Consider the following 18,608-nt stretch of genomic DNA (forward strand, 5'->3'; position numbering starts at 1 on the left):
CCTTGCGATTCTGAGAGCCCGGACAGAACTGGAGTTTAAAGTCGAACCTGGAAAAGAAAAGTGCCCATCTGGCCTGACGAGGGTTGAGACATTGTGCGCCTTTCAGATATAGAAGGTTCTTGTGGTCTGTAAGGATGGTGATTGAATGAGAAGCTCCCTCCAACAGATATCTCCATTCCTCTAGAGCGAGCTTGATGGCTAGCAACTCCTGGTCGCCAATGGCATAGTTGCGCTCCGCTGGGGAGAACTTCCGTGAGAAGAAACTGCAAGGATGTAAATGGCCATCTTTAGCCCTCTGAGATAACACCGCTCCTACTCCAACGGAGGAGGCATCCACCTCTAAGATGAAAGGAGAGTCGATGTCAGGCTGTTTCAGGACAGGCGCAGAGATGAACCTCTGTTTTAAAAGATGAAAAGCTTGCATGGCTTCTTCAGACCACTTGGACGGGTTAGCACCCTTCTTGGTGAAAGCAGTAATAGGCGCCACAATGGTGGAAAAGTCTCGTATAAACTTTCGGTAATAATTGGCGAACCCTAAGAACCTCTGGACCCCTTTGAGGGTTAAGGGTACCGGCCAATTCTGGATTGCTTGTAGTTTCTCAGGATCCATCTCTAGTCCGGAACCGGACACAATGTACCCTAGAAACGGAATGGACTTGACTTCAAAGACGCATTTCTCTAATTTGCAATAGAGATGATTGACACGGAGACGGGACAGAACCTCCTTTACCCAAAAACGATGTTCCTCTAAATTGTTGGCAAAAATGAGGATATCATCTAGATAGACCACGACATGACGGTATAGAATGTCTCTGAAAATCTCATTGACGAAATGCTGGAAGACAGCTGGAGCATTGCTCAATCCGAAGGGCATGACGAGGTACTCATAATGTCCGTCACGGGTGTTAAATGCGGTCTTCCACTCGTCACCCTCACGGATCCGGATGAGATTGTATGCACCTCTCAGGTCCAGCTTTGTAAAGATGGTAGCTCTGCTAACTCTGTCAAAGAGCTCAGTAATCAAGGGTAAAGGATAGCGGTTCTTGATGGTAATGTCGTTCAAACCTCTGTAGTCGATGCATGGCCGCAGACCACCATCTTTCTTTTTTACAAAAAAGAAGCCTGCGCCGGCTGGAGAAGAAGAAGGTCGAATGAACCCCTTTGCTAGGTTCTCTTTAATGTATTCCTCCATAGAATGCGTCTCAGGCAGAGACAACGGATAAGTTCGGCCTCGAGGTGGAACCTTCCCTGGAACGAGATCAATCGGGCAGTCCCATTCTCTATGAGGAGGAAGGATATCAGCAGAAGCTTTACTGAACACATCCGTGAAATCTTGATATGGAGGAGGTGGAACATCAGACGACCTGGGGGAGGAAGAACAGACAGGCAACACTTTAAACAAACATGTCTCAGCACAGGAGGGACCCCATGCCAGAATTTGCGTAGTCATCCAATCAATTGTAGGATTGTGAAGACGGAGCCATGGAAGGCCCAGGACCACAGGATGTGTGGCTCTTGGAATCACTAAAAGTGAAATAAGTTCGGAATGAAGAACTCCCACTCTCAGACGAACTGGTAGAGTCCTTAGAGCAATAACTGTATCAAAAATTTTACTGCCATCCACGGCAGTTAAGGAAAAGGAGGAAGGAAGTCTCTCGGTGGGTAGGGACCACCGTTTAACATAGGCTTCGGTAATAAAGTTCCCAGCTGCTCCGGAATCAAGGAGGGCAATGACGTTCCGATAACGTTGAGCAACTTGAAGCGAGACTGGGAGATTACAATCTTGAGGAGATGGAGAGGAGATCATTACTCCTAGCCGGCCCTCTCCTTGGCGAGCTAGGGTCTGGAGTCCTGGACGTTTGGGACAGGCATTAATAGTGTGAGACGGGGCTGCACAATACAGACAGAAAAACTCAGAGAGACGTCTTCGGCGCTCAGCAGGAGTTAAACGGGAACGGCCAATTTGCATGGGTTCATCTTTAGTTGGTGACAGTTGGCGAGGAGGAGGAGCAGAAGATTTTGGAGCAGATGATCTTCCACGCTCAGTTGCTCTCTCTCTGAAACGTAAGTCAACTTTTGTACAAAGTGAGATTAGCTCATCTAACTTGGAGGGTAAGTCTCTGGTAGCTAACTCATCTTTAATACGCTCGGATAAACCATGCCAGAATGCAGCATACAGGGCCTCGTCGTTCCATGCCAGTTCAGATGCCAGGATCTGGAACTGTATAAGATATTGTCCTACAGTATGTGATCCCTGGCATAAACGGAGAATCTCAGACGAAGCTGAAGTTACCCGGCCTGGCTCGTCGAAGATGCGCCTGAATGTTGACACGAATGCAGTGTAAGAAGATAGCAGGGTGTCGGACCTCTCCCATAACGGTGATGCCCAGTCAAGGGCTGAGCCACTGAGAAGTGAGATGATGTAGGCAATTTTTGTACGGTCACTGGGAAAATTGCCAGGTTGTAGCTCAAACTGAATCTCACACTGGTTGAGAAATCCCCTGCAGAGTCTTGGAGATCCGTCAAATTTTGCTGGCGTTGGAAGATGAAGACGTGGAGCAGAAACGGGTAAGGTGGGTGGGGTTATAGTTGGAGTCACTGTGGTTGACGCCCCAGATGCGCCTGATCCACGGAGAGTTGTCTGAATCCCATCCAGCCGAGTAGAGAGATCCTGGAGACAGTGGATGATGTGGCCCTGTGCAGCCTCCTGATGTTCAAGTCGGGCTGCCAGTTCTTGCATCGGCCTGGCCGCTTGATCCTGGTCTCCGGCTGGATTCATTAGGTCAGTGCTTACTGTCACAACTGAGGGCCTGAGCTGACGGAAGGCAGCCTCAGTTGTAGGGGCTGAGATGTACCGGAACCTGGGAGGTTGTATCAGACCCCTGGACATGTAAGTAACATGAAGAGAAACCGCCCGAAGGCGTGACCACGACAACTTGAGTAAAAGTCAATGATATTTATTTATGACAAACTCCATGCATCACAGTAGCAGTAAAAAGTAACATAAAAATCAGCAGAGAAATAATAATACAGTTCCTGGGTACTACAGGGTGGCAGGGGCCACAGAGCTCTGGTGGTATGAGACAGTTCTTATTATCTGCAAGTTGGAAAGTCCTTACCAGGCTCAACTGTAGCAATGAGGAAAGCCCAGGGTCGTACCAGCTGGTGTTTCAGGGAAAGCTGGACTGCTGTAGATAAAATGCTGCTGTGGGTACTGGTTGGAACCAGACAGGTGTTGGCACGGAGTGGATACTGGCTGGAACCAGTTAAATAATAAATAAAGCTTGAGAGCGATGCAATGTAGATGAAATGTAGAATTTGAGAGCGGAGAAATAATAATACCGGTGGAGAGTGGTAAACTGCAGAAAGGACACCGGCCCTTTAAGAGAAGCTGTACACTGCTGGAAGCTGAGCTGGAAGCAGGTGATGTTGTAGCTGGAAACAGGTGAGTCCAGTATGGATCGGAGAGTCAGGCTACACCGCAGATGGAATGCTGGTGCGGGTCTCTATAGCAGAAGTCTGGAAACAGGAGCTGGAACCTGGAAGACATTCACAGAAGAGAGACAAACTGGAACTAGGTTTGACAACCAAAGCACTGACGCCTTCCTTGCTCAGGCACAACCTATTTATACCTGCAGCAAGGAAGGCATTGGCTAGGCAATTATGCAAATTAATAATACTGACAACGGATTGGTGGGAAAGATCAGCTGACAGAATCCAAGATGGCTGCGCCCATGCAGACACTTGGAGGGAAGTTTGGATTGTAATCCATGTGGTCTGGAAAACAGTAATGGCGGCGCCGGCCACCGGAGACAGGAGACGCCAGGCTGACAGATGCACATCCAACCACGCGGACACAGCGGAGGCCGCGGCTGACGTAATCGCCACTCTGAATGCAGAAGCTCACGGACGGCGGCGGAGGCCGCGGGAGACGCCATGCCAGATGTATAAGGCGTTACTGTGACTGCGTCCAGAGAGACAGGCGAGGATGCGGGAATGTGCACATCAGGATGACAGATGGGATCCGGTCCTGGAGCGCTGAGCCAGCCTTAGGAGGCATCTGATAGGTAAGAAATGGCGTCCAGATACCCGGATCGTGACATTACGAACCTGACACTTGAACTGGCCATATTCCATCCTTTCTCCCCTGCTGCACTCTTACACACCCCAAACTCCCGTCTCCCATCTGGGATAAAACATAATATTTTATTTTGGCATACATATCGAGCATGGCAGGCCACACACACCAAAGCACAGAGAAAACCTGACACCTCTCTTCACACTACGTTTTGGGGTAACCCATGTTTCCTTCCTGGCCTTGATAACACACATTTTTTGAGCTGGAGAGAAAAGGGGATCGCAGCTATTAGAGACATATACGACCCAGGAGGCAATGTAGTGCTTTCTTTCTCTGATATCCAGACAAAATTTGGTATTTCCCACCGAGAATTTTTTATGTACCTGCAGGCTAGACATTTTGCTCAATCCCAGTCTCATCCTATGATTTCTGAGGCTACCACAGACCCGCTGCGCACCTTAATGGTGCTCACTAAAGATTGTCCTTACCATCTCAGCTACTTCAGAAACACCTTTAGGGTCTCATATAGGGACCGGCTCTGGGACCCTACGTTGTCCTCGTGGTCCAGAGATATCCCCAATATGGGATCGAGGGCTGAATTGCTAGATAACATTTTACCCACTTTTAGGTTCTTACACTCTGCCTCTTTGCAAGAGGTACACTTGAAGACGCTCCAAAGGGCATATATAGCACCTAATCAGAGGGCACACATGGTCCCAGACGACACTGGCTGCTGCATCAAATGTACTGCGCAGAGTGCCACCTTGTACCACAATATGTGGTCTTGCCGAAAAATATCTAAGTTTTGGTACAAGGTGGTCGCTTATCTCAACACAGTATTTAACTTACGGTTAATAAAACGCCCGAAGGCGTGTTTGTTACTTGATTTTAGGGAGTGGTCTCTTGGGCCTGAAGATAGGGACATTGTTCCGGTACTCTCTGTTATCCTAACAATAGCCAAGAAACAAATTCTTAACAATTGGATCAAACCGTCTGCCCCTTCTTTGATGGCTGTGAAACACATGACCCTCCGGATTATTTATTTTGAGAGGCGTGCTACTCTTCCTGATATTGAATTAGGGGTCAGGTGGTTTGCCAGGAAGTGGGAAAGGTATATTGATACTCTAGACCCGGATATTCAAACGTTCATCTATAAACTTTTTGAGACCACAATGTGGTACCTATATAGACAAATCGATAGAGCCTCTTGACAACTTAGGCCCATGTACTGTTCCTTTGAGATCTCCTGTTCTTTTCCTAGAAATGTAAATATATTAATTTTAATACCCCACGCTGTATGTTCAGTCTGATGCCATATAGGTACTGAACCTTCTCTTTGGTTAGAGTGGCTAAACATGCCTGAAATGCCTTTTAACTAGTCTTACTTAAGATGTCTTTGGACGCCACTCACTCATGAGCTGATTATACTTGTATTGTCTTCCCCATTTGTTCCCCCCCCCCCTCCCCCTCCTCCTGTCTGTCTTCTTTACTGACCTCTCGGGTATATTGATGTTCTGTAAATCCTCAGGTAGAACTGGGTGCTTGGCCTTAGGTATATGATGATTTCTTATGTTGAGACGCACACCGGTACTGTCTTCATCATTTCCTAGACCTCATGTAGGTTAAGATTGTCCATCCTTTGCCTCTTACCCAAGCTTACAGCTACCGACTATGTATGTATTTGTGGATTTCACTGATGTGACTTAAAAATACCTTATGTTGAAACACTGTAACTATACCGGTTTTTCTCCGGTTTTTGGTTTGTCTATATCATGAAGGTCTTCCCTGTTCTTGTTTTTCTATAAAAAATCTAATAAAAATTGTTGAATTAAAAAAAAAATGTGAGCAATATTAACTATAATCGCTCACTTAACACGCCACACAGTTTCTTTTCTGTATAAACCTTTATAACTAGGCCAGACTGCGTTTGTGTTTTACACTTACTTCCTTAATATTTATATTATGAATCTAGTAATCTGAATGTTATGGCAACAATGTGGGAGAGTATGCACAGGGTATGGGTGTACGCTTTTGTTGTGTGCGCATTTGGCGCCAAAAATAAATTCACAGATTTTAAATAGCTTTTTTTCTGCTTACCTTACGAGTTCTTACCAGCATCCCTACAAACCATACAGAGCAGACACCATCTAATCAGCAATTAAGTAGGGTTTTCAGTGTATCCACCGACCAAGAAAAGGATACGTAGGATCCCTGTCCACCCTTATGCTGATAGATTATGTCTGCTTGTGACCTGTTAAGCAGTAAAAATGTGGAAAATTGGACGATGCCCCCAATTGATAAAGCGGATTATCTTTACAGGAATAAAAGCTATACCTTAAACACACCTTAAATACACTTTAAACCTTTAGCCGCTGCGGCCGCTATACTTAATTCACACTCTACGCACCTTTTACGCTATTAGCGTACAGAGTCCCGTACAGTGTACGGACTGTGCATACACACGCCGCGCAGACGGTACAAAGTACTCACAGAGCGTACACACCCAGAGATACACTTTAAACCTTCGACAGCAATGCAATGCAATAATAATAATAATACACTTTAAATCTTAGCAGGGCAATGAGCACACGACACCAATTGTGAGTTTACCGCTGGGTTCCGACACCACAGTGGATTATTTCTAAAAGGGGGTTTACAATACAAATTATACACTACAATACATGACAATATATAACAGAATAATGGCTACAGTCAATGTACATACGTGAGTATATTCGCGTGCGCTTCCCGCTCCGGTCCTCCGTCATCAAATAGATAACGTTGTGAGTCTTGTGTCAGGCCGGGCTGCAGCAGGCTTTATTTATACAAGTCTTCCAAAAGCAATACAATGGATACTGTAATCCCTTTGTCCATTGGACACAGGAATGCACTTTTACAGTACAGGAGAGGTCATAGGTTGATTTGAAAAGGTAGGGCGATGTCTTTCTCAACTGCTCTGGTGGGTGGTCTCCTCTGGATTCCCGCCGCATACATAATATACAGTAAATACAGTTTATATCTATATTCTGCTTCTGCACATAACTATCCGCAGGAACATGCGATCTTCCGCAGACCAACACCGGAATGTTACCCTACAGCTGGATACCAAATAGTACCTTATAACCTTAGTCTGTCCCCTCTTATCCCGTAAAGGTGAATCCCTTTGTTCTGCAACCATTTAAACAGCTATAACTTTCTGATGTGGTGCAAGGAGACTATGTGTACATTGTGCACTATTTGGATTAAATATGTAAAGTGTTTTTGATGGCTCTCCATGCGTACACAAACTCTGCCGTACAAGAACAAGTGCACGCGCAGTGGGCATGTGTGTGCAGTTTGTACGTGATGTGTGTTCTGCAATATTTTTCGACTTTGACAAATGGTAAGTTAACTGGCACCCAACAAAAATTAAGCCTCGTGTGTAAGTGCATGTTGTGGTTATTATCGGCTGACAAATTCTGTTTTAAAAGTTAACTAGATACAAGTGTGTGTGTGTGTGTTTGTTTTGTTTTTTTAATATATTATCACTGCCAAGATATACTTTTTTGTTGTTGTCATTATTGCTTCAGTCCACCATTCACCATTCCACAACAGTATATTCTTCCTGTAATAATAAAATCTGCACTTATAAATTATAATCCTTTCCTTATTTTATTTGTTTGAAAGAAACGCATAAAATATAAAGGAACAATACGGCAGAATACTATTTTCAGAAAATAGGCAACCTATTGCACCATATGAGGGGCCCCCTGTGTTTACTTATGCTAGGATCAAGGAGATCTGGGCATTAGAGCCCCCCTATCTCTCTATAGCCTAACACAGGGGTGGGCAATTATTTCAGCTGAGGGGCCACTTGATACTTTCCTGTCAGTATTCGAGGGCTGCACACAAAATAGCAGCTCCCCCCCTCCATGCACCAAAAATATAGGGATGTGGCTTTGTGTGGAAGGGGCGTGGCCAAAAAATAATACAGATTCATATTAGGCTGCACAATAGACTCCATTATTCAAATTACGCCACACAGTAGCGCCACTTACACACATTACACCAGGTAGAGCCCCCTTTACACATATTACGCCAGGCACCGCCCTTGGAGGACATCTGATCGCAGGACAGTGTATTTTGCAGCACATCGATCAGGTCTGAATTAGGCCCATTGTCTGACGATTACCAGTGATAAATAACCACAAGACAACATTAATTGAACAAGGAGACTCTCCTCTTTCAAGTAAAGTTCCCTTGAGTTTATTGAAGTCAGGGTGGAAGAGAGATTCCCCAGCTCTGGACTTCATGATAATTTGTGTAGTACAGGGTGTTCTCTGCTGATGACATAAGTTCTTAGAGGTCACATAATCTCAAAGAGGGAATTCCCTTCTTTCTTTACCCCTGGGTATGTGGTTAACTATTATCTTCACCCATCAATTTGTTATAGCGCATGTGGTATCATTTTGTTTACTGTGTAATTTAGTTTATTCTTGGTGATAACACCGGAAGATATCATATTTGCTGCTGTTACATATCTAGTGCAGGGGATTACAAAACCTTTTCTGTTTCCCGTATTTCCTTGCTTATAAAAATGTTTGCGATGTTTATGTTGGAAAGGGCAGAGCTTAAAGATATCATTGCAGCCTCCAACATGATGACATCAAACCCCTTCATCTCCAGGATCTGAGAAGTTGTGGGGACATTTAGGTAATTCGGTCTCCCCTCCTCATCAGCAAATGTGTTAAACAGTGTATAGCTTGTCCCGAAAACAACAAGTTAATGCCAGTATTCGTTCATACCTGTACTAGCAGAGCATGCCTTTTTAACACAAACTTCTGAGATGCCATATGAACAAATGTTAATCCAATACAAAGACTGTGCATGGGGTCATCAGGTTTCATTCGAAAGGCTTGGACATATTGAGCTACAATGTGAAAAAAAGGAATTCATTATAAATTATGCAGTAATAGACATTAGAAACACAGTTATGGTCATTCAGGTCATGGCTGCCTTCTTTAAGAGAGGAGGGGACCTGCGTGCAGCCTCCGTAGCGGGCCCCCTCCTCTCCAGGAGCTAGTAAACTCTGCCATAACAGCAGAGACTACGGTGCATGTGCAGGACTCCGGGAACATGGCGACCGCACCTTGTTCCCGGGTACATCTCCAGTGCGCATGCGCAAATCACTCTGAGATGGCCGCAGCGGGACTCCAGAAGGGTAAGTATACTAAAGGGGTGCAGTGTGTGTGGTGTGCCCCCTCCCCCCAGACCTAGGGGCCCGTGTGCACTGCATACACGGAACCCATTATAGAAACGCCTATGACTGACTCTCAGTGCTAGGACAGCAATAATTTGGGCTGCAGTAATACTAAGAATACCCCAAAAATTGTCCAACTTGGAAAACAAGATGATATTAACCTATGTAACTAGATACTGTACTTTTTCTGCAAAGTGCCTACAACATACAGTAGGTGTGGTCAATTTATGGTGAAGGATCAAGGGTTTACTTCTTTTTCCTTACTGGTTTCACAAAGTGCAAAAAATCCCATTTAAGTAATTATTAACAGTTATTTACTGTATATAGCACACACACGTTCTGCAGCGCTTTACAGAGAATATTTAGTCAGTCACATCAGTCCTTGTCCCAAAGTAGCTTACAATCTATATTCCCTACCTCATGGACACACACACTAGGGTTAATTTTTATCTGAAGCCAAACAGCCTTGTAAAATTTGGGATTGTGGGGGACACCCATGCAAACATGGGAAGAACATACAAACTACAATTAGATGCATCCTTAGGGGGAATCAAAATCAAGACTGTAATGATGCGAGACAGCAAGCCAACCACACAAGCCAACCACTGCACCACCATGTTGCCCATTGTTTTATTAAAATGATGTATACATACTGTGGATATTTGTACGTTCTGTTTTAGGACTCTATGTATTATTGCTACATCATGATCATTATTACAGGTTGAGTATCCCTTATCCAAAATGCTTGGGACCAGAGGTATTTTGGATATCGGATTTTTCCGTATTTTGGAATAATTGCATACCATAATGAGATATTATGGTGATGGGACCTAAGTCTAAGCACAGAATACATTTATGTTACATATACACCCTATACACACAGCCTGAAGGTCATTTAAGCCAATATTTTTTATAACTTTGTGCATTAAACAAAGTGTGTGTACAGTCACACAATTCATTTAAGTTTCATATACACCTTATACACACAGTCTGGATGTCATTTAATACAATATTTTTAATAACTTTGTGTATTAAACAAAGTTTGTGTACATTGAGCCATCAAAAAACACAGGTTTCACTATCTCACTCTCACTCAAAAAAGTCTGTATTTCGGAATATTCCGTATTTCGGAATATTTGGATATGGGATACTCAACCTGTATTATTATTACAAAGAGATAACCAATGCATCAGCTACACCTAAAAATGGCATGGGGTTACAGAAGTATAAGTCAGAGTAGTCACAACTGCAGAAGAAGAAATAAAGACCGTTGTAAACAGTGATTTAATGGAAACAGTAATTTAATAGAGGGGATGGCCTGAAATGTCCTCGACCAATCGAGAGCAATTCCTTAAAAAATAAAATAAAATAAAAAAAATAAGATTTTACTTACCGATAAATCTATTTCTCGTAGTCCGTAGTGGATGCTGGGGACTCCGTCAGGACCATGGGGATTAGCGGCTCCGCAGGAGACAGGGCACAAAAATAAAGCTTTAGGATCAGGTGGTGTGCACTGGCTCCTCCCCCTATGACCCTCCTCCAAGCCTCAGTTAGGATACTGTGCCCGGACGAGCGTACACAATAAGGAAGGATTTTGAATCCCGGGTAAGACTCATACCAGCCACACCAATCACACCGTACAACTTGTGATCCGAACCCAGTTAACAGTATGACAACGTAGGAGCCTCTGAACAGACGGCTCACAACAAGAACAACCCGATTTTTTTGTAACAATAACTATGTACAAGTATTGCAGACAATCCGCACTTGGGATGGGCGCCCAGCATCCACTACGGACTACGAGAAATAGATTTATCGGTAAGTAAAATCTTATTTTCTCTAACGTCCTAGTGGATGCTGGGGACTCCGTCAGGACCATGGGGATTATACCAAAGCTCCCAAACGGGCGGGAGAGTGCAGATGACTCTGCAGCACCGAATGAGAGAACTCCAGGTCCTCTTTAGCCAGGGTATCAAATTTGTAGAATTTTACAAACGTGTTCTCCCCCGACCACGTAGCTGCTCGGCAGAGTTGTAATGCCGAGACCCCTCGGGCAGCCGCCCAGGATGAGCCCACCTTCCTTGTGGAATGGGCCTTGACAGATTTAGGCTGTGGCAGGCCTGCCACAGAATGTGCAAGTTGAATTGTGCTACAAATCCAACGAGCAATCGTCTGCTTAGAAGCAGGAGCACCCAGCTTGTTGGGTGCATATAGTATAAACAGCGAGTCAGATTTTCTGACTCCAGCCGTCCTTGAAATATATATTTTCAATGCCCTGACAACGTCCAGCAACTTGGAATCCTCCAAATCGCTAGTAGCCGCAGGCACCACAATAGGCTGGTTCAGGTGAAACGCTGACACCACCTTAGGCAGAAATTGAGGACGCGTCCGCAGTTCTGCCCTGTCCGAATGGAAAATCAGATATGGGCTTTTATACGATAAAGCCGCCAATTCTGACACTCTCCTGGCTGAAGCCAGGGCCAGTAGCATGGTTACTTTCCATGTAAGATATTTCAAATCCGCCGATTTGAGTGGCTCAAACCAATGGGATTTGAGAAAATCCAAAACTACATTAAGGTCCCACGGAGCCACTGGGGGCACAACCGGGGGCTGTATATGTAGTACTCCTTTTACAAAAGTCTGGACTTCAGGAACTGAAGCCAATTCTTTCTGGAAGAAAATCGACAGGGCCGAAATTTGAACCTTAATGGACCCCAACTTGAGGCCCATAGACAATCCTGTTTGCAGGAAATGTAGGAATCGACCCAATTGAAATTCCTCCGTGGGGGCCTTCCTGGCCTCACACCACGCAACATATTTTCTCCAAATGCGGTGATAATGTTGTGCAGTCACCTCCTTCCTGGCTTTAACCAGTGTAGGAATGACCTCTTCTGGAATGCCTTTTTCCCTTAGAATTCGGCGTTCAACCGCCACGCCGTCAAACGCAGCCGCGGTAAGTCTTGGAATAGACACGGTCCCTGCTGAATCAGGTCCCGTCTTAGAGGTAGAGGCCACGGATTTTCCGTGAGCATCTCCTGAAGTTCCGGGTACCAAGTTCTTCTTGGCCAATCCGGAGCCACGAGTATCGTTCTTACTCCCCTTTGCCGTATAATTCTCAGTACTTTGGGTATGAGAGGCAGAGGAGGAAACACATACACTGACTGGAACACCCACGGTGTTACCAGAGCGTCCACAGCTATTGCCTGAGGGTCTCTTGACCTGGCGCAATACCTGTCCAGTTTTTTGTTGAGGCGAGATGCCATCATATCCACCTTTGGTTTTTCCCAACGGTTCACAATCATGTGGAAGACTTCTGGATGAAGTCCCCACTCTCCCGGGTGTAGATCGTGTCTGCTGAGGAAGTCTGCTTCCCAGTTGTCCACTCCCGGAATGAACACTGCTGACAGTGCTATCACATGATCTTCCGCCCAGCGAAGAATCCTTGCAGCTTCTGCCATTGCTCTCCTGCTTCTTGTGCCGCCCTGTCTGTTTACGTGGGCGACTGCCGTGATGTTGTCCGACTGGATCAACACCGGCTGACCCTGAAGCAGGGGTTTTGCCAGGCTTAGAGCATTGTAAATCGCTCTTAGCTCCAGTATATTTATGTGAAGAGACATCTCCAGGCTTGACCATACTCCCTGGAAGTTTCTTCCCTGTGTGACCGCTCCCCAGCCTCTCAGACTGGCATCCGTGGTCACCAGGACCCAGTCCTGTATGCCGAATCTGCGGCCTTCTAACAGATGAGCACTCTGCAACCACCACAGAAGAGACACCCTTGTCCGTGGCGATAAGGTTATCCGCTGATGCATCTGCAGATGCGATCCGGACCATTTGTCCAGCAGATACCACTGAAAAGTTCGTGCGTGGAATCTGCCGAATGGGATTGCTTCGTAAGAAGCCACCATCTTTCCTAGGACTCTTGTGCATTGATGCACAGACACTTTTCCTGGTTTTAGGAGGTTCCTGACAAGTTCGGATAAGTCCTTGGCTTTCTCCTCCGGAAGAAACACCTTTTTCTGAACCGTGTCCAGAATCATTCCCAGGAACAGCAGACGTGTTGTCGGGGTCAACTGAGATTTTGGAAAATTCAGGATCCACCCGTGTTGTTGCAGCACTACTTGGGTTAGTGCTACTCCGTCCTCCAGCTGTTCTCTGGACCTTGCCCTTATCAGGAGATCGTCCAAGTAAGGGATAATTAATACGCCTCTTCTTCGCAGAAGAATCATCATTTCGGCCATTACCTTGGTAAAGACCCGAGGTGCCGTGGACAATCCAAACGGCAGCGTCTGAAACTGATAATGACAGTTTTGCACCACGAATCTGAGGTACCCTTGATGTGAAGGGCAAATTGGGACATGCAGGTAAGCATCTTTTATGTCCAGGGACACCATAAAGTCCCCTTCTTCCAGATTCGCTATCACTGCTCTGAGTGATTCCATCTTGAACTTGAATTTTTGTATGTACAGGTTCAAAGATTTCAGATTTAGAATAGGTCTTACCGAGCCGTCCGGCTTCGGTACCACAAATAGCGTGGAGTAATACCCCTTTTCCTGTTGTAGGAGGGGTACCTTGACTATCACCTGCTGAGAAAACAGCTTGTGAATGGCTTCCAATACCGTCGCCCTGTCTGAGGGAGACGTTGGCAAAGCAGACTTTAGGAACCGGCGAGGGGGAGACTTCTCGAATTCCAACCTGTAACCCTGAGATACTACCTGCAGGATCCAGGGGTCCACCTGTGAGCAAGCCCACTGCGCGCTGAAATTCTTGAGTCGACCCCCCACCGTTCCTGAGTCCGCTTGTAAAGCCCCAGCGTCATGCTGAGGGCTTTGCAGAACCCGCGGAGGGCTTCTGTTCCTGGGAAGGAGCTGCTTGCTGCCCTCTCTTACCCTTTCCTCTGCCTCGGGGCAGATATGACTGTCCTTTTGCCCGCTTCTTATAGGACCGAAAGGACTGCGGCTGAAAAGACGGTGTCTTTTTCTGTTGGGAGGGGGTCTGAGGTAAAAAGGTGGATTTCCCGGCAGTTGCCGTGGCCACCAAATCCGATAGACCGACGCCAAATAATTCCTCCCCTTTATACGGCAATACTTCCATATGTCGTTTGGAATCCGCCACACCTGACCACTGTCGTGTCCATAAACTTCTTCTGGCAGATATGGACATCGCACTTACTCTCGATGCCAGAGTGCAAATATCCCTCTGAGCATCTCGCATATAAAGAAAAGCATCCTTTAATTGCTCTAAAGTCTGTAAAATACTGTCCCTATCCAGGGTATCAATATTTTCAGTCAGGGAATCCAACCAGACCACCCCAGCACTGCACATCCAGGCTGAGGCGATGGCTGGTCGCAGTATAACACCAGTATGTGTGTATATACTTTTTAGGGTAGTTTCCAGCCTCCTATCAGCTGGATCCTTGAGGGCGGCCGTATCAGGAGACGGTAACGCCACTTGTTTTGATAAGCGTGTGAGCGCCTTATCCACCTTAGGGGGTGTTTCCCAGCGCGCCCTAACCTCTGGCGGGAAAGGGTATAATGCCAATAACTTTTTTGAAATTAGCACTTTTCTATCTGGGTTAACCCACGCTTCATCACATACATCATTCAATTCCTCTGATTCAGGAAAAACTACAGGTAGTTTTTTCACCCCCCACATAATACCCCTTTTTGTGGTACTTGTAGTATCAGAGATATGCAAAGCCTCCTTCATTGCCGTGATCATATAACGTGTGGCCCTACTGGAAAATACGTTTGTTTCTTCACCGTCGACACTAGATTCAGTGTCCGTGTCTGGGTCTGTGTCGACCGCCTGAGGTAAAGGGCGTTTTACAGCCCCTGACGGTGTCTGAGACGCCTGGGCAGGTACTAACTGGTTTTCCGGCCGTCTCATGTCGTCAACTGATTTTTGTAATGTGCTGACATTATCACGTAATTCCATAAACAAAGCCATCCATTCCGGTGTCGACTCCCTGGGGGGTGACATCACCATTACCGGCAATTGCTCTGCCTCCACACCAACATCGTCCTCATACATGTCGACACACACGTACCGACACACAGCAGACACACAGGGAATGCTCTATTGAAGACAGGACCCCACTAGCCCTTTGGGGAGACAGAGGGAGAGTTTGCCAGCACACACCCAAGCGCTATAATATATATGGGAACAACCCTATATAAGTGTTGTATCCTTATAGCAGCTTAAATATAGTAATATCGCCAAAAAAAGTGCCCCCCCTCTCTGTTTTACCCTGTTTCTGTAGTGCAGTGCAGGGGAGAGTCCTGGGAGCCTTCCTCACAGCGGAGCTGAGCAGGAAAATGGCGCTGTGTGCTGAGGAGAATAAGCCCCGCCCCCTATTTCGGCGGGCTCTTCTCCGGAGTTTGTGAGATCTGGCAGGGGTTAAATACATCCATATAGCCTCAAGGGCTATATGTGATGTATTTTTTAGCCATAAAAAGGTATTATACATTGCTGCCCAGGGCGCCCCCCCAGCGCCCTGCACCCTCCGTGACCGCTGTGTGAAGTGTGCTGACAACAATGGCGCACAGCTGCAGTGCTGTGCGCTACCTCAGGAAGACTGAAAAGTCTTCTGCCGCCTGCTTCTGGACCTCTTCCATCTTCGGCATCTGCAAGGGGGGTCGGCGGCGCGGCTCCGGGACCGGACTCCATGGCTGGGCCTGTGTTCGATCCCTCTGGAGCTAATGGTGTCCAGTAGCCTAAGAAGCCAATCCATCCTGCACGCAGGTGAGTTGACTTCTCTCCCCTAAGTCCCTCGATGCAGTGAGCCTGTTGCCAGCAGGACTCACTGAAAATAAAAAACCTAAAAACTTTTTCTAAGCAGCTCTTTAGGAGAGCCACCTAGATTGCACCCTGCTCGGACGGGCACAAAAACCTAACTGAGGCTTGGAGGAGGGTCATAGGGGGAGGAGCCAGTGCACACCACCTGATCCTAAAGCTTTATTTTTGTGCCCTGTCTCCTGCGGAGCCGCTAATCCCCATGGTCCTGACGGAGTCCCCAGCATCCACTAGGACGTTAGAGAAATAGGAATTTAATACCTACCGGTAATTCCTTTTCTCGTAGTCCATAGTGGATACTGGGGTGACATTAGTACCATGGGTTATAGATCGGGTCCATTGGAGCCTGGCACTTTAAGAAATCAAATAGTGTGTGCTGTCTCCTCCCCTCTATGCCCCTCCTGCAGACTCAGTCTAGGAAAACTGTGCCCAAGTAGACGGACATACTGTGAGAGAAGGATATAAATACAAAAAGCGGTGAGGCAACGATCCAACACACAACAATAACAAAGATAGTAGAGCTAACCAGAACAGAGGAAGCAACGCTTACTATAATAAAGGATAGCAACGCAAACATAGAACAGGGACAGCAACAGCAGACACAATCAGGTAAGCAGGAGCTCGAAGCACTGAGGCGAGCACTCAGTATCCACTACGGACTACGAGAAAAGGAATTACCTGTAGGTATTAAATTCCTATTTTCTCTAACGTCCTAGTGGATACTGGGGTGACATTAGTACCATGGGGTAGTCCCAAAGCTCCCAGAACGGGTGGGAGAGTGCTGACATCCCTGCAAAACCACCTGACCGAATTGAAGGTCAACTCTGGCCAAGGTGTCGAACCTGTAGAACTTTACAAACGTGTTCGAACCAGACCAAGTAGCTGCACGGCACAACTGTAAGGCTGAGACAATACGGGCAGCCGCCCAGGAAGAACCCGCCGACCTTGTGGAGTGGGCCTGGATAGAATTCGGCAACGGTAATGCTGCTGAAGAATAGGCTTGTTGAATGGTCAACCTGTGCCAACGAGCAATGGACTACTTAGAAGCAGGATGACCAATTTTGGTAGCGTGAAATCCTCGGAAATATCAAATATGGGCTCTTACAGGATAAGGCCCCCAATTCTGATACACGTCTTGCAGAGGCTAAAGCCAGCAACATGACTGTCTTCCACGTCAGATATTTCAAGTCTACCCTGTGTAAGGGTTCAAACCAGTCCGACTGGAGAAAGGACAACACCACATTGAGATCCCACGAAGCCGTGGGACAAAGGGTGGCTGAATGTGAAGAACACCCTTTAGGTAAGTCTGTACTTCTGTCAGTACCAATAGTTGTTCCTGGAAGAAGACAGAGAGGGACGAAATCTGAACTTTGATGGAGCCTAACCGTAGGCCTTTATCCACACCTGTTTGCAGGAAAAGCAGAAAACGGCCAAATCGAAATTCCGCAGGAGGATATTTTCTACCCTCGCACCACGAGACATACTTCTTCCAGATACGGTGGTAATGTTTGGATGTGACCACCTTACGGGCCTGGACCTTAGTGGCAATAACCTTGGATGGGAGACCTTTTCTAGTCAAGATCTCCCTCACAACTTCCAAGCCGTCAAACATAGCCGCAATAAGTCTGGATAGACGAACGGCCCTTGTTGAAGGAGGTTCTTGAGTAGCGGCAGAGGCCAGGGTTCCTCCAGAGACATGGTCAGGAGGTCCGCATACCAGGCCCGTCGAGGCCAATCTGGGACAATTAGAAATGCCTGAACTCTTTCCCTTTTGAGTCTTTTTAGAACTCTTGAAATGAGAGGGATTGAAGGAAACAGGTACACAAACTGGTAAGTCCACTGTGTCGTCAGAGTGCCCACAGCTGGAGCGACGGAGCTTCTTGTTGAGACGAGATGCCATTTGTGGACAGCCCCACTGGCGAACCAGTTGTTGAAACACCTGAGGGTGAAGGCCCCATTCTACCGGATTGAGGTCGTGCCTGCTGAGGAAGTCCGCTTCCCAGTTGTCCACTCCTGGAATAAATATGGCCGAGATGGCGCTTGTGCTGGCTTCCGCCGAGAGGAGTAACCTTGACACCTCTCGCATTGTGACCCTGCTTCTTGTTCCTCCCTGTCGGTTGATGTACGCCACCGCTGTGGCATTGTCCAACTGCACCTGTATGGCCTGATTCTGAAGGATATGGGAGGCTTCCAGAAGAGCATTGTAAATTGCTCTGAGTTCCAGGACATTTATGGGAAGTGCAGATTCCTGACTCAACCACTTCCCCTGGAACTGGACCCCCTGGGTCACAGCACCCCAACCCCAGAGGCAGGCATCCGTTGTCAGTTAGTACTGAAAGTCGGACCCTCCACAAGGTGAGACTTGTAGCCACCATAACAGGGAGATCCGTGCCTTTGGCGAAAGAGTTATACTCTGGTGCATGTGCAGGTGAAAACCTGACTACTTGTCCAACAGATCCAGCTGGAACAGATACGCATGAAACCGGGTTCACTACGATA

The 18,608-nt window shown here is 46.7% G+C and overlaps 1 protein-coding gene across 4 annotated transcripts in view; it reads right to left on the minus strand.

The window, feature by feature from the left end:
- GTF3C3 (general transcription factor IIIC subunit 3) overlaps nucleotides 1-18,608 on the minus strand; it is a 343,614-nt gene that overhangs the window by 38,569 nt on the left and 286,437 nt on the right. For all 4 annotated transcript variants that reach the window (XM_063936927.1, XM_063936928.1, XM_063936925.1 and 1 more), the window contains one exon: nucleotides 8,863-8,987. In XM_063936927.1, coding sequence (XP_063792997.1) covers nucleotides 8,863-8,987 — 125 coding nt within the window. The remainder of the gene's footprint in view (nucleotides 1-8,862; nucleotides 8,988-18,608) is intronic.

The sequence above is a fragment of the Pseudophryne corroboree genome, chromosome 8 (assembly GCF_028390025.1).
Source record: "Pseudophryne corroboree isolate aPseCor3 chromosome 8, aPseCor3.hap2, whole genome shotgun sequence".
Classification (NCBI taxonomy): domain Eukaryota; kingdom Metazoa; phylum Chordata; class Amphibia; order Anura; family Myobatrachidae; genus Pseudophryne; species Pseudophryne corroboree.